This window comes from Teleopsis dalmanni, chromosome 1 (genome assembly GCF_002237135.1).
Source record: "Teleopsis dalmanni isolate 2A chromosome 1, ASM223713v2, whole genome shotgun sequence".
In the NCBI taxonomy this organism is placed as follows: domain Eukaryota; kingdom Metazoa; phylum Arthropoda; class Insecta; order Diptera; family Diopsidae; genus Teleopsis; species Teleopsis dalmanni.
In genome coordinates, this window is record NC_051846.1 from 8,668,757 (window position 1) to 8,684,935 (window position 16,179).

Sequence of the window (16,179 nt, forward strand, 5' to 3'; positions counted from 1 at the left end):
CATGACGAAATCTGTATAAACCAAAGAAATAGGCTATATAAATCAGTACCTTATAACTATTCAACTCATTTTTTTTACAAATATAGTTATAGTCAGTAATACATTATACATAATTCCAAACAATGCTCTCCCCTTTTCACACTTCATTTACCTAAACCTAACCTAAGCCATGTAAACGTAGTTCTTTTCATATTATCTATCGCATAGATACTCACGGGTTACAACAACAACTTATATTTAAAAGATTTCATTAGTCTTTGTAAATTCATTCCTTAATACGTACCTCACAAAGCACAATTCCAAACGAGAAGACATCAACTTTTTCATCGTATTTTAAGCCTTTCATCATTTCAGGTGCCATCCAATATGGATTACCCACGACTGTGTAACGTTGACGCCTTTGTCGACTTTTACTTCGACCAAAAGTGCCAGTATTCGAATTTGTGCCATTACCACCGCTTGTTGTAGAACTACTATATAGAGGTGACGTTATAATTCTTGCCAAACCGAAGTCTGCTACAATCACGCTTTTATCATCACGCACTAAACAATTTAACGAATTCAAATCCCGATGTATTATATTCATGGAATGTAAATAACTCATGCCACAAGCAATGTCTTTTGCAAATGAAACACGTTGTGGCCATGTTAATGGCAGGCCCGAATCGTGTATTAACTCCTTCAAAGAACCACCTGGTATATATTCCGTAACTAAATGTAACTTTTTGTCTTTGTACAAAACGCCAATAAAACGAAGCACATTCTTATGATGCAGTGAACGCAAAACTGCGACTTCTTTTAAAAAATTACGCTGCGCTTCTTCATCGACGCGATATAGTTCCTTAAGTACCATGACTTCCTTCGTAAGGCGATGTGTTACTTTATAGACTTGTCCAAAAAATCCTTTTCCAAGTAGTTCACCTAGTACTAAGTCAGACGCACGAAATATGCGCTGTGGCTTAGGTTCAACACGGAATGACTTGGTGCGCGATAAATCATACATATCCTGCGGTTGAGCATGTTGCTCATCCAACAATTTTGACATACTGGAACAGCGTTCTTTTTCTTTAAATGGTAGATTTGTTGTTGTTGTATTTGTGGTGTGCGGCATTTGATTCACATCATGTGTTATCATATTTAAATTTTTATTTTTGCGCAATTGTCGTGTCTTTGTGCCACTGATATAACCTTCATCTTTACGTTTGAAAAGTCGTTCCTTATCGTTTTTTGTGTTTAGATTGTTTTCGTTACGGCCATACACTTCTATACTTGACGCTGATGTTGCCAATGGCGGTGCTTCAATCGTGGCTTTCTGTATATCGGCCTGGCTGCAGCTACGACAAACTTGTACTGGATCGTGCTCAACGGTTAGTTGTAGTATTTTCTCTGTACTGCGTATCAGTTTATCAATATGTTCGATCGAAGTGTCACTGACTGGTGTGCCATTCACTTCTAAAATACGATCGCCAATATGCAAGTTTGCTAAATTTACATCGATTCTAAAAATAATTTTCATTATTATTTATATCTTTCGTGTTTGCAGATATGAATGAGTTAATGTGATTATGTTTAGAAAGCATTACCTATATGCACCACAACATTGATCGATCACTGATGTTATAAAGGAGAATACGTATTTTCCCACTCTGCCATATATTCTACAAATGAATCTTCAAGGAAGTGGAAAAGTTAAATGAAATTAGTAATGCAGCGGTAACTACGTGTGCTGTTTAATGTGCTAAATTAATTGCGATTTGTGTTAGTTGCGAAAATATTTATTCTGGACATAGGTTCAATAAATAACTTCGAAATTAGTATTATTAATTGATGACTAAATTAAATTCCACAATAAATTCTTTAAACAATTGTTTTTAAAATAAAGATTGTGTCATTGTGGTGAGCTTAAATACATTGATAAGTTGATAAGATGCCTTGTCTTGCTTTCTTGACAGCTGAACGATAAAATTTAATAAGATAATAAAAGTTGATAAGAAATAAAAATGCAAGTGCTAAACTTTATTTGTATTCTTACAAAGTAACTAATTATTAAAATTAAATGTAGTTAAAGTTTAAACGGCTATGTCCAGTGTACAAATATATTTGCACAATTGTTAAACTAAAGCGCATATTTTAGAAATTATTTTTGTGTTTATGGAAATCTTACTCTGAAATTCTCACAGCTGGACAAATATCGCCTGCCCCACCGCTACCATCTAAACGCACGGTAGGCGCAATGAAACCATGTACTGGAGAGCTACCATCTATGAAATGACGCTGTACGCTAACATTATCTACGGATAGCCTTAAGCCCGGTGTGGCATCCTTCGGAATTTCCACTAAACGTATCGAATGCAAAGGTTTAGCATTACCTCCGCCGTCCGTTTCACTTGTGGGGCTAGTTTGTTTTTTGTAACACGTTCCACAATACAATTTAGATCGTTCGACCAAAGCATAGGATTCACCATCGCCAATAAAAGTTGCGCAAGCACTGCAACAGAAACATTCCGGATGAAATTTATGATCACCAGCAACCATAACAGGCCCTGTTATCACGGCACTGCATTGTTGACAAGCTTCACCGAAACGCTGATAATAATCCTCGCGACAAAATAGCAATCCCTCCTTCTCAAAATACCAATTGTGCAAATGTACATCACAAACCGAGCAACGGAAACACTCGCTGTGCCACTCTTGTCCCAAAGCAATAACAAACTCCTCGCGACTCAAGTGCAGAGCATTCAAACAACCCGCACATGACGTGTGCTGACCTTGCAAGTGCGCGGATTGGGGTCGCGTACGCTGTTCGTTTGTTGGCGGCTTGGATACTGTGGGAATGTGCATGAAATCTGCAATTGCAAAATATTAAAAATAATTCAGCGATAAAACTCAGCTCATAAAATTGTGTCATTTTCGAAAACGTTACAGTGTGAGATGTTTTACAATCTATTTCACTCGCTTAACCGTGACCCTGAGACCGCTGCGCTAGAGGATGATTCATTTCTCATACATTATGTACGACGAGTACGTGATTTTTAATGGCGGCAGTAAACAAGCCATTCTGTCATCGAATTGCAATACCCCCGCGTCATTACTTGAATGTAACGAATGTAACCACTGAATTTATTGCAACATTTCGATTTCTTAATCACAAAGTGCAATTAAACCACTTTCTTACTAAAATAAAAATTTTCCAAACTCCATTTCTCACTCAACCCACGCATTTTACACTTGTTACTTTTCGCACGAAATTTTCGCTTTTCCACACAAATTATTAAATAATTTCATAAATTATCATTCTTTGTTCACATTTTAAACGTTTTTTGTTTATTTAACGTACCATAATTTAATTTTTTATCCATATTTCGAAGCTACATTATTTTGCTGTATACTCTATGCCCCTTTTTCGTTTTCTTACTGCATCTAAAGAAAAAAAAACGAAGCAAAACAAAAACGTCAACACGAAAAAAAGCAAAAAGCAAAAAAGCGTTGCCAGCATGCATTTATTTTTTATTCGAAAATTATAAAATTTTGGGAGATTTTTTGGGATATTTTGTACTGCACACATTTAACCATTTATCAGCACGTATCGACACATCACTACATTATCGACACAACTTAGAATTTCCCTCATTTAGAACGCAACTTAGGCTAACTCGCTCACGTCCTAAATTCAAATTTCCTAGGGATTTGTTGCACTGCACTTATGTAAATATTTATTTATTTATTTATTGCAACTATTTATTATTTTTGGTTAAAAGTTTCCAAATTTATTTATTTACTAGCTGACCTGGCGAACTTCGTCTCACTTACACCTTTCTAATGATCGAGCAAGTGCAGTGTTAACTCGATCTTTTTCTTGCCTTGCTTGCCTCTGCTCACTCGTTTCTAGTGATCGAGCAAGCGCAGTGTGAACTCGATCTCTTTCTTGCCTAGTTTTTCTCTGCTCACTCGTTTCTAATGATCGAGCAAGAGCAGTGTTAACTCGATCTCTTTCTTGCCTTGCTTGCCTCTGCTCACTCGTTTCTAGTGATCGAGCAAGAGCAGTGTGAACTCGATCTTGTTCTTGCCTAGTTTTTCTCTGCTCACTCGTTTCTAATGATCGAGCAAGTGCAGTGTGAACTCGATCTCTTTTTTGCCTAGTTTTTCTCTGCTCACTCGTTTCTAATGATCGAGCAAGAGCAGTGTTAACTCGATCTCTTTCTTGCCTTGCTTGCCTCTGCTCACTCATTTCTAGTGATCGAGCAAGAGCAGTGTGAACTCGATCTTGTTCTTGCCTAGTTTTTCTCTGCTCACTTGTTTCTGTAGCTCGTTCTTCTCTTCTCCTTTTTGCTTGATTTGTAGTTCGACAAATAGCACTTCGCTTTGGTGGCATAATTGTATGTTAAATAAAATGTATTTCCCTCTGATTTTAATAAATTAAATTAAATAAATTATTCTATTTCACTTAATATATTTACTCAAAACTAAACTAAAACACACACTGTAGGAAGATAAAAACCAAACTGACTTCTCAAAATCTAACAATCTAGGATAGCTAGATTGTTTTAAATCATATTGGAAATTATATTACAGAATACACTTTTACCAAAATATTACTAAGGACGTGTGCGAGTTAGGCTAAGTTAATGCTAAACCAAATGGGAGATTTTTTGGGATTTTTTGCACTACACACATTTTGCCATTTATCAACACGTATCGACACATCAATACATTATCGACACAACTTAGAATTTCCCTCATTTAGAACGCAACTTAGCCTAACTCGCACACGTCCTATGTTGGTAGGCAACGAATGTTGGTATTTATCAGAATTTACCCATTGTGAAAATTTTGTAAGATGTTTAATAAATCTTAAATCTATATATGTATATAAAAATTAATGTTGTCTGTGGGTATGTCTGTACTCGATGGATTCAAAAACCATACATCCAAACACCGTGAAAATTTGGGAAATTATTATGTATAATTAGGTCGTGTGCGAGTTAGGCTAAGTTGCATTCTAAATGAGGGAAATTCTAAGTTGTGTCGATAATGTATTGATGTGTCGATACGTGTTGATAAATGGCAAAATGTGTGTAGTGCAAAAAATCCCAAAAAATCTCCCATTTGGTTTAGCATTAACTTAGCCTAACTCGCACACGTCCTTAGTAATATTTTGGTAAAAGTGTATTCTGTAATATAATTTCCAATATGATTTAAAACAATCTAGCTATCCTAGATTGTTAGATTTTGAGAAGTCAGTTTGGTTTTTATCTTCCTACAGTGTGTGTTTTAGTTTAGTTTTGAGTAAATATATTAAGTGAAATAGAATAATTTATTTAATTTAATTTATTAAAATCAGAGGGAAATACATTTTATTTAACATACAATTATGCCACCAAAGCGAAGTGCTATTTGTCGAACTACAAATCAAGCAAAAAGGAGAAGAGAAGAACGAGCTACAGAAACAAGTGAGCAGAGAAAAACTAGGCAAGAACAAGATCGAGTTCACACTGCTCTTGCTCGATCACTAGAAATGAGTGAGCAGAGGCAAGCAAGGCAAGAAAGAGATCGAGTTAACACTGCTCTTGCTCGATCATTAGAAACGAGTGAGCAGAGAAAAACTAGGCAAAAAAGAGATCGAGTTCACACTGCACTTGCTCGATCATTAGAAACGAGTGAGCAGAGAAAAACTAGGCAAGAACAAGATCGAGTTCACACTGCTCTTGCTCGATCACTAGAAACGAGTGAGCAGAGGCAAGCAAGGCAAGAAAGAGATCGAGTTAACACTGCTCTTGCTCGATCATTAGAAACGAGTGAGCAGAGAAAAACTAGGCAAGAAAGAGATCGAGTTCGCACTGCGCTTGCTCGATCACTAGAAACGAGTGAGCAGAGGCAAGCAAGGCAAGAAAAAGATCGAGTTAACACTGCACTTGCTCGATCATTAGAAAGGTGTAAGTGAGACGAAGTTCGCCAGGTCAGCTAGTAAATAAATAAATTTGGAAACTTTTAACCAAAAATAATAAATAGTTGCAATAAATAAATAAATAAATATTTACATAAGTGCAGTGCAACAAATCCCTAAGAATTTTCAATTTAGGACGTATGCGAGTTACGCTAAGTTGCGTTCTAATTGAGGGAAATTCTAAGTTGTGCCGGTAATGTAGTGATGTGTCGATACATGTTGATAAATGGCTAAATGTGTGCAGTGTAAAAAATCCCAAGAAAAGTCCCATTTGGTTTAGCATCAACTTAGCCTAACTCGCACACCTCCATAATTTACTATATCAAACTCGCACACGGCCATGATATATAATAGGTCTGTTCCACGAGCTACTCGTAGTAAAACACAAGTTAAGTACAAATTGAGAGCGTAACACAAATAAAGTGCCAAATTACGCTTTTTACACAGATTTTCATGGAACATGCCGAAAGAGGGCCTGGCTTTATATCTTAATAATCTCCTTTGCTCATAATAAAATCTATACGCAAGAATGTTACTCCGTTCATTCTCTAGATTGAAGTCAGTGTATGTGTTTCAGACCAATTACACACTATATTAGATAAATCTATACATTAGTTAAGGACGATATTCCAAACAGACTACTATATATGGAGATGTAAGTAGAGATGAGAGTTTTGGGAAGGTATAGTTAGAAATACCATCAGTACCTGCAGACTTTGTTTTTATTATATATATATATAAGATTTTGAAGAGATCAAAAGAAATAAGAAGCTAATTGAGATCATCATAATTAATTCTGTGGTATTAGCCCAATGTCGGGGACTACAAAAATGAAAATAATTTTGATATATTTTATCGATATATTTTCTTATGAAGTGTAGAATTTTGTGACGAACTCTTGCACATTTTTTAAATTGTGCTATATTAAAATCGTGGCTAAACTACAAAGACTTATCGAGATAAGTCTGAAAATGTTTAAGTAGTATTGTCTGAACATATTATTATAGTTTAAAAATTGCCAATGTACTTAATAGTTCACAGGATCTCATAGACATAGTCAAAGGTGGCATATAAATAGAATGCCTCTCTACACTTTTATTGGAATCTTTTATAGTCTTCGGTTTTTCTTGAAGAAATATAATGTTAATGTTATAGATAATTCAATATATAGTGTCATATAATGTTGTTTATAATGTATTTAAAATAATTTACAAAAAAAAACTTCAATTACAAAAACGTTTCCCTGAGGCTGCAAATACCCAGCTTTCAGACAACACAGTGGATTCATAATTTACTTATTCCTTATTGTACTATATCTAATCTTCTTTTAATAAAATAATTGCAATTCTCGGCAAAGGCCAATACATAAAAAAAGTGCTGTTATACATAATATTGATGAATTTTTATTGCATTTTATTATAAAACGAGTATAAAAAGATTTGTTTCATGCATAGTATGTTGTAATCTGATTTTTGGTCTACTTATATTAATATATTTATTCAGTTTAATTTTATAATGCCACGGTAAAACTTTAAACCACCATCGTATTTAGTTTACATACTAATGCTATTTAATCATAAATTATAAGTGCGCATCGCATCCGTATAATATAACTGAATCTCCTATGACATAACAGGCAAACGTCGACAAAATAATACAAGTATTCTAGTCTAGTAAGTTACTCTTCAGCTATTCAATGAACTAAGTAAAAAAGAAGGAGAGAGAGAATATATATATTTCCTCCCTTCATTTCGAATTCAACTAAAACAAGTTTGTAGTTTTTCAGTGTCTATAAAATGAAAAGTCAGAAGCAATTTACTCTGTTAGAGAAACTATGTCAGTGACCTCCTCTTGGCCCAGATCAAGGCTGGAAGTCACAGAGAATGTGACTGGAAGTAAACCCAGTGACCTCCTCCTAGCCCAGCTCAAGTCTGGATAGTTACAGAGAATGTGACTGGAAGTCTCGTTTGGTTCTAAGCAGAAGCGACAACCTATCTCTTCGGACCGACCCGTTTAATATCCCACCAAAAACCTCAACTCAACTTACCATAACTGTAGGGATGAACCAGCTATTTAGCCTGACGGTTACCTGTAATGTCACGCCGGTAACTTGGACTGCGCTTCACAGATTTGAATAGGAGATCCTGATCTCGCAAGACTGTACCCAGATTCGTTACCATTGATTCCTGTATGGCCAGGAACAGATAAGGTTTAGGTAAAGATATAACTTCAATTGAAATCGGCAGATTTTTTTTTAATTGTGTATTTTTTGGCTACTACTTTTTAATGACTTTTGTTGCCATTGTGACTGCGGATGAAAAGTAAACTTTATTCCAACTTATGTTTCGCTGTTGATCATTGGTTAACAGAAATTTCATAATCTTTGAATCCACTTTCCTTACCAACCTAAGAGATCTGTCATTCTACCAAATTGTTGATGTTGTTGTGATTTGAGTTAGTGCTATTGCGTACTTTTACTCTTTTGCGGCTAGGGGGATTATCCCTGCCCTCACACTAAGAACTATACTAGAATTATTATCATTTATTTATTTTTTAACTGATGATGGTCCGTAGATCAGCATATCTTCCTGTGCGTCCTGAGGTGGACCAAAGGTTTGTTAGGGCAGTTTGGGCAACGTATCAACTTTTGTGAATAATTTAAGGGCTCTGTCCTTGATATATTTTTTCACTGAGTCGATCCTTAGATCTGTATGCATGTCTGTTGGTCTAATATACCAAGGAATCTTAATTAGTCTCGTTAAAGCCAGATTTTATGCTATCTGCAATTGTTTCATGTCTACCAAATTATAGACTTGGATAAGTTTATAGACTTATCAGATTGGTTTACTTCACTTCAATAGGAAAGTTTTGCTTTTCAGCGTGTTCGTTTGCTGATCATTGTGGTTCTTCTAGGAACCGTTCTAGTTTGCGTATAAATAACGTTAATCCATGGTATTACAACGGGATATTATTTGAGTTAAAATGGACTTCGGATACAAGACCGTCACTCCAATCTAACCTAACCTAACCTTAAGACCTCTCAGTGATATGATAACTTTACTATTACTTAATGTTTATGTCCTTTTATCATGACACCGGTTGTATTGTCATCTATCTATAATCTGACATTATTAGCTAAAATGTATATGTATTATTATGGTATTATTAATATTTCTATTGTGCAAGCAGTGGTACTCTGCTATTCATGTGAGGTATCAATATAGACCTACTTTTTAGTGTTTAAACGTAACCTTTTTATAAGTAGTGGCACCTCTATTATCTATCCATCATTAGCAATATTATATTATGTATGTTATTAGCAATAATATATTTGGGTATTATTATATACGGCTTTAGTTCTGTGCATTTAGCTGAAAAGGAACTATGTTATGCACACCTTTAAAAATCCTCCGATTTTTAAAGGTGTTTCTAAGGCCTGTTTCTTAATGTTTAGACGTGATTCTTATTCATGTGGCATTATGAACAATAATTGATTACCTTATATGGAGTCACTCTTCAGTCTAGAGATTCAACGAAGAATCACTCTTGCCAACAAATGTTACTTCGGGCTAAGTAAGCAATTGAGAAATAAAGCCCTCTCTCGACAAACAAAAATCACGCTCTACAAATCTCTTATCAGATATTTATTGAAAAATTACCAACAGTGATGAGAAGGCATTAAGAGCATTCGAGAGAAAAATTCTTCGGAAGATCTATGGTCCCTTACGCGTTGACGACGAGTATCGAATTAGATGCAACGATGAGCTGTATGAGCTATACCGCTACATTGACATAGTTAAGCGCATAAAAATTCAGCGGCTACGCTGGCTTGGTCATATCGTGCGAATGGAAGAAAGTGCTCCGGTTAGAAAGGTATTTACCCGCAGAGGAAAAACGCGAAACAGGACGTCCGCATCTTCGATGGAAGAACCAGGTGACCAACGATTTGGAGGCGCTCGGTACTACCAACTGGTGTCAGAAAGCAACTAATTGGGCTGACTGGCGGAGGCTACTTGACGCGGCCAAGGACGACCCACGTCTGTAATGGTCAACTAAGTAAGTAAGTATATGGAGTCACTTCTATGAATTTAGCAGAGAAAAGTGCTCTATATTAATATTTACACTGAGTTCAAGTTCAATATAAATGTACATAGTTATTTCGAAAAAAGATTTTTCAAGTTGATTTTATTTCAGCTTTAAATACATATATATTTTTATTTTTGTTTTTAAATACATTAAACACATAAATTAGTTTAGTTTTACACATTTAGTTTAAATGTTTTAATCAATTTGATTGGATTGGTTTTTTACTAATACTTTGACAATTTGATTTGTTAATTAATTTTTAATAGTTAAGTTTAGTTTTAACGCATTTCAAACTGCGTTGCAAAAGTTTTCATTTTTCATTTTGTTTATAAATTTTATTTAGTATTTGCTCTGAAAGCAATCAAAAAAAATATTTTGTTTGGGATTCACCCAATTCCAAATTTGTGCAACACGTCGGACAATTTGCTATTGTGGCTGCTACAAAAGTTTTGCTGTTGCTTCTGCTTTTGCTTTGTTGGCTTTTGTTACAATTTTTTTAATATAAATTTAAATTTAATTGTAAGTTTTTTTTTTTAATTAATGCAAATATAAATATAAAAGATTTTATATAAATTTACTCATATATTATTGCTACTGAATTTTTACTAAAAACACTTATAATGTTTCCATTATCAATATTATCAATATTATTATTATTACTTTACTTTACTTTTAATAATTTATTTTAATTTTTAATTTTTAAATAAAATTTTTAATGTAAAACTTTTTAGTTTCATATTGGTTTTGTATCTATATCACAAAAAGTGTTTCATTTAAACATAAATATTTTAATCCATTAATTTGTGTTTAATATTTTTGTTTTGTTTTGTTTTCTTTTGTTTTGTTTGTTTTCTGTTTGTTTACTTAAATTATTAATTTTACATACATAAATTTATTGAATAACATTTACATAGTTCAATACGGTTAATATATTAATTTTTCCTTATATGTAAATTATAACAAACCGCTTTGCTTCTGTTATCTTTATCTTTATCTTTATCTATATCTGTATTTATCTGTATTATCTCATCGACTTATAGTTATAATGATTCATAATTATAGTATATATATTGGGTGGTCTTATGAAATTAAAACTTTATCTCGAATTTTCGATTCTACAAACTCTACTTTAGCTAATTTAGTATTTTTCATATATGTATGCATATATGTATGTATATCTTTCGCAATAATTCTTAAATGTTTATTTGTTTGTTATTGTTTTTAGGTATGTAGTATTATGTATGTGTATGATTTTTGTATACTGATGTACATATATAGAATAATAAACATTTGTATATTTATGTGATCGTTTATAGACTCTTCTAAAGTTATCGGTGTATCTGTTGTTGCATAGGAACAACCAACTACAATTACAGCAGATATTTAAACTACATCCTACGAATAAAACAATGTGTCCACATATTAATTAAAACTAACTCATATTCCTCAAATTACACATGTAATATGTAAGTATACACATAGATTTAAATATATATATATATAGGTAGGTACACATATATATATAAAGACTTAAAATGTAAGCTTATTTGATTGCTTTATAAATAGTTTTTTTTTATTATAAAAATTATAAAATATTTCATATTTACAAAATCCTTAGTACAGTCAATCCGTTCTGCGTACAATATATATAAATATTTATCCGTTAAAAAGTTCACTGGTGTCCAAAAAGTCCTGCAACATTAACTTGACTGCATTTTACAAAAAATTTTATTTTAGTTGGAGTCATTTCTGGACAAAAAATTGTGAATCCTCCAACACCAAAAGTGTGTATTTTATTTTTATTTGGTATGCCAAATACCAGTAGATCTCTATAATAATCTATGAAAATCTGGCAACATTACAGTTTTAGCTGAATAAAATGTTCGAGTTGCCATATGTTGGCAGACTCCTGGGATATGTTAGTTAAAACTGCAAACATTTCATATTGAAAATGCTCGTTGTTAAAGTAGTATTGTTATCGCTTTGTTGTTGTATTGAAACTGTTTAAAACTTCTCCAAAGCTCGTCGTAGCTTCTTACAATAAAATGGACATTAAGACTCACGTTCTTTTTTCACCTTAACCTCTTCACCCAATATTGTTGTGATTTCACCTTGCATAAATGCCCATGGTATGGTGGAATTTGCTAAGGGACAACGATCACCACTTGGGCAATACACCTCATTACCGAGACCCTGTAGTATAAAGATAAGATCCATAATTAAACATAATCCATACATCGTGTTAAGAATTTAAAACTTACATTTTGTCTCTTAATACTCTCCCGACTGCAGGGAAAGCAGAATTTATGATGATTAACCGAGGGGCACTGCACAAAGTGTGTATCCTCTAAACGTTCCTGACATAATGTGCACTTCAATGTGGCATTTTGTGCTGAAGTAGGTGCAGCAGCGCCTGGAGCTGTTGCTGTTGAATTCATGCCAGGAGCTGACTGTCCTGTGCCATTGCTACCGCTGGGTCCAGTACCGGCATCTGGTCCGCCGTTAGCACCGGGTGGCAATGGTCCTGCACCCCCACCACTGCTTACATTAACTGAGCCACCAGGGCCAACTTGTGGAGCATTTGGCTGATTTGATTGCACTTCCGAACTGGTAACAGTTGTGCTAGAAACATGACGAGAACCAGAAGAACGACGACCGGATGATGAGCCTGCTGTAATGACAAAAAAAAAAAAAAATTAAATTTAAAAATAAATTTTAAAATATAAATTTTGAAAGAATATTAAAATTGTATTGTATGTTAGTTTGCTTAATTAATGCAAACTCACCCGAACTATTCGGTGAATGTTGGCTACCGCGAGAAGCTGTACGCGGTGGTGGAGGTCCTGGTGGGCTGGGTCCATTGCGTGGACTACCTGGCGGCAATGTCTCTGTAATTGACATTAAATTAGCCATCGGACTTTGTGCTAATTGTGTAACTGAACAGGCTGTTGTTGATAATTGTGGTAGAGGTGGTGGTGCTATTGACTGTGGTAGAGGTTGTGGTTGTGACGTTGGTAAGGCTGGAGGCGTCGAATTGCCCAGCGAAACGGCCGGATGTGGCGTTGAGAAAACTATAAATCATATAAAATTTTTTCCCGAGAAATGGAAAAAATATATGTATTTTCAATAAGTATTTATTTGCACCGTAACATACATTATACACAAATAAAAATAAAACATTAAGTACAAAAAAGAAAATATTTCATTTAAAATAAAAGTATGTGGAAATAAAAATTAGAAAAAAAAAAAGAATTTAAAAGAATTATATGAAATTATTTGGTTTCGATAAAGAAATAAATACTTAAGAAAAAAACTTGTGATTTCACAAGTTTGACGTTTTTTGGTGTGTGGCACTGATCAGTGAATTTCTTTTAAAATATTAAGAGTTAATAGGTAATTACAACTCAAGAACCAACAACAGACCTTAAAGAACTACTGTACAAGAACTCATCTTGTACAACCTAAACTAATACACAACTCAAACCACTTTATATACTTAAATAGAAATAATAGTTAAGTACAACAAAAGGACCACCAACAGACCTTAGTAGAGTACTAGGATCGTCTTAATAATCTTAACTAGTACGCTACTAGTATCACTAAAAGTGGAACTTTTGTAAATGCACGCATATGTGTGTATATTCTAAACTAAAAAATATTTCTCAGAAAATCCTAACACTTTGTAACAGAAACTTTTCCAGATCTTTTCTGGAAATCACTTCTTTTACAAGTTTTAATTTTTATGTTATATTAATAATGTTACTTGAATTGGAGAATAGCGTCTTCTCAGATAGGCATCGTTCATTCACTAGATGTTTGGGACCTCCACCTTTTTTTTAAGTGGTTCTACGAGTCTGAATGTCTAAACCATGGTAATATAACGCGCCATTATTTATGCCTAAATGAGTTTAAGTACATAAGGCTGTCACTCTACGTAAAGAAAAAATAACATATTGATATCGATAATCAGTTATCGAATTTAAAATAATAATAAGTTATGTAACAGAATGCTAGCATCTGTGAAATCAACTTTTTTAAAAGTGTTATTTCATAGAAAATCCAAGCAAAATAAAATTTTATGTTATTTTATGATAACATAATAGAATAACAACGATATCGATTATTAGTTATCGAATTTGTAATCATAATATATCTAAGAAGTTGTGGAATAGTTTGCTAAGGATATGTACAATTTTAAAATATTATCTGAAATAAGAAATATCTTGCACTTTTTATGAAATAGATATAATATATATTAATAATTTTATCTAAAATTTAGTACAGATAAACTTGAAGAAAAAATCTCAAAATAGAATTTCAGAGTATTTATCACAGAATTTCTTTGTATATAACATGAAGCCATTGTTAAGTACAAAAATATATTTATATACAAATACTTTAATTGTTTTTTTGTAAATCCCCATAAATTCAGAATCAGTGATCACCGTACAAATAACGCTAAACGCACGACTCCTCTATTCAAGTGAAAGTAAACCAATCTGACAAATCCAATCATCTTTGCCAAGTTTCTGATTTTATAGAATAAAAAGTATGTTTGATTGGTAAGAAAAAGAGTCCCTGAAAAATTGATGGACGCTGACACGACATACCCCCGATAAATGTCATTATAGAAAATGTCATAAGAAAAGATGCTCTGAAGAATTTGAATCTTCTCCTAGCCAACGATAAACATAGACAGATCAGATGAAGTTTCACAATCCCAGATGAAGTGTGTTATCTGCAATAACCCTGCTGCAACGATGATATATGGAGATACACAGTATAAAAAAAATGTAGTCCATTGCATAATAACAATAAAAACAAACGTTTGAACTTCGTGCTCTCGACAGTCTCTTTACGAAATAACAAATCGGTGATCCCGAGGGAGTTAACCGTCTGACAACGGGATACTTTTAGTTGGTTGAAGTCTCACACTGACTTAGACTTTCGTTTGCTTTACAATTCGAACGCTATACCGCGACCTATTAAAACTCTTGCACTATAAGATGGGATTATTATCAGGATGACATATAAGAATTTTTATGTTATACGATATAACAATGCTAAACCACGACCTATTAGAATTCTTGCGCTATAAGATGAAGACAATGATACGCCTGGACCTATTACAACTTATCCGTTATAAAATGGAAAAATGCTACATCGCAATCTATTAGAACTCTTGCGCGATAGGGTGGGATAATGATACACCGCGGCCTATAAGCACTCTTGTGCTATAAGAATGTATGTGTCTATACATACATATGTATGGTAAATTATAATTTTTGGAATATCTAATTAGACATTTAAATTGTATAATTTCGATTTAAAATTAAATGACTATAGATCAACTCTACATAATCCTAGCAAGTATGTATGTTGATCCTTTTTTCGTGTCAGCGCAACTGGGCACTTTTAATCTTTGATAGCTGGGGGTAGATACTACAGGGACCCACCCATTTCATTGACTAATTTATGTATTCCTTATAAGCTTCATGATTATTCAGTGATTGATCTAAGATCTGTTATCTGTTATCGATAACAAGAAATCGATTAATATTTTAATTTTAAATTATTATACATTTGTTGAGATCCCATAAACATACGTGCGTATATATAAATAGATATATGTATATAAGTGTTAATAAATTTAATAAAATTTCTCAAAATGAAATCGAGAAATATATTTTGTGGGGTGTTGGTGGGTGAGGTAAACACTAAATTCCCTCTATTAATACGACGGTAAAAATAGAATCTGATACATGCTAACATAACAATGATAGAATGAATATATATACTATATATACACTATATATACATGGAATTATAGTGCTGGAATATTTGAAAATTAAAATTTTGTTCCACAACGAATGGAGAATGGAGAAAATTATTTTTATCAACAAAACATTTTTCATTCGATTTCGTGCCTAATGAGAAGATAAATAAACTTTTCTGTTGTTATATATAAATTCTGAGATACATACGCTGGCTGCATGCACTGTGTTTTTAATAAAACAAAAACAAAAAAAAAACAAAAAACAAAAATAAAAATAAAAGCAAAAACACAGCATGCTACATGGCAACACAACAAAAAACAATAACAAAAATGAAAATGAGAAACGAAAGAAAAAAAAAATATTTTCACAAAA

General features: G+C 33.3%; 2 protein-coding genes across 3 annotated transcripts; both read right to left on the reverse strand.

Moving 5' to 3' along the window:
* Positions 1-265: 265 nt before the first annotated feature.
* LOC119662359 (LIM domain kinase 1-like) lies at positions 266-4,444 on the reverse strand. Its single transcript, XM_038071997.1, has 4 exons — positions 3,811-4,444; positions 2,165-2,846; positions 1,584-1,670; positions 266-1,499 (listed from the first exon to the last, which is right to left on the reverse strand). The coding sequence occupies exons 1-4, from the start codon at positions 4,370-4,372 to the stop codon at positions 266-268; spliced, it is 2,565 nt and encodes an 854-aa protein (XP_037927925.1). The 5' UTR covers positions 4,373-4,444.
* Positions 4,445-10,769: 6,325 nt separating this feature from the next.
* Positions 10,770-13,101, reverse strand: LOC119671670 (interferon regulatory factor 2-binding protein 1-like; the record flags this gene model as incomplete). 2 transcript variants are annotated; one of them, XM_038082413.1, is given in 3 exon segments in its annotated part: positions 10,770-12,223; positions 12,292-12,698; positions 12,817-13,101. In XM_038082413.1, coding segments are annotated over 3 exon segments (833 nt in total), but the record flags the coding sequence as incomplete, so codon positions are not given.
* Positions 13,102-16,179: the final 3,078 nt, after the last annotated feature.

What these genes read in the sequence shown, in the direction of transcription:
- LOC119662359 (XM_038071997.1), bottom strand. Translation starts at nt 4,372, where the DNA reads ATGCCACCAAAGCGAAGTGCTATTTGTCGAACTACAAATCAAGCAAAA. An exon ending in TGCTCGATCATTAGAAAGGT is followed by an intron (nt 2,847 to 3,810) that starts GTAAGTGAGACG and finishes TTGCAATTGCAG; the next exon opens with ATTTCATGCACATTCCCACA. An exon ending in CCAGCTGTGAGAATTTCAGA is followed by an intron (nt 1,671 to 2,164) that starts GTAAGATTTCCA and finishes ACTTCCTTGAAG; the next exon opens with ATTCATTTGTAGAATATATG.